Below are 408 nucleotides of genomic sequence, written 5' to 3'. Positions count from 1 at the left end.
CCCTGTCACCCCCTGCACCTCCTACCGAAGGAGGGGCTGCAGGAGCTGAGCGTCCTTCACCACACATCTACTTGCTGCCGGCACTCAGCAGGGAGGTGCTCCTGGGGGGTCTCCGGTTGCCCCCCATAGCACAGCTGGCCTTCTGAGGGGAGCTGGAGGCTGTGGCTGGTACCACACAGCATTTCCACCGTGTCCTGAGTCATCTGAGAGGAGCAAAAGGGCGCTGGGCCAAATCCTGCCCAGATCTCTTGCTAGGGGCCAGCCCTTCACTGCGTGAAGCTGTGCCTGGCAGCCCAGCATGGGGACCCCTGCTCTGCTCCTGGGAGGGCTTGTCTCTGGAGAGGGGAGGGTCTCTCCTCCACTCACTCCTCCTCTCCCCCAGCCGCTGCCCTCCGCCGGCGACGGCCT

The 408-nt window shown here is 65.2% G+C and overlaps 1 protein-coding gene across 1 annotated transcript in view; it reads left to right on the top strand.

Annotated features, from left to right (window-relative positions):
* The window catches only part of LOC104622398 (caskin-2-like), a gene marked incomplete at its 3' end in the record, with an annotated part of 8696 nt that overhangs the window by 6036 nt on the left and 2252 nt on the right, over window positions 1-408 (top strand). Inside the window, 1 exon segment of the mRNA XM_010289161.1 lies at window positions 383-404. Coding sequence (XP_010287463.1) covers window positions 383-404 — 22 coding nt within the window.

This window comes from Phaethon lepturus, unplaced genomic scaffold (assembly GCF_000687285.1).
Source record: "Phaethon lepturus isolate BGI_N335 unplaced genomic scaffold, ASM68728v1 scaffold26476, whole genome shotgun sequence".
Classification (NCBI taxonomy): Eukaryota; Metazoa; Chordata; class Aves; order Phaethontiformes; family Phaethontidae; genus Phaethon; species Phaethon lepturus.
This window is presented reverse-complemented; position numbering and strand designations above follow the sequence as displayed.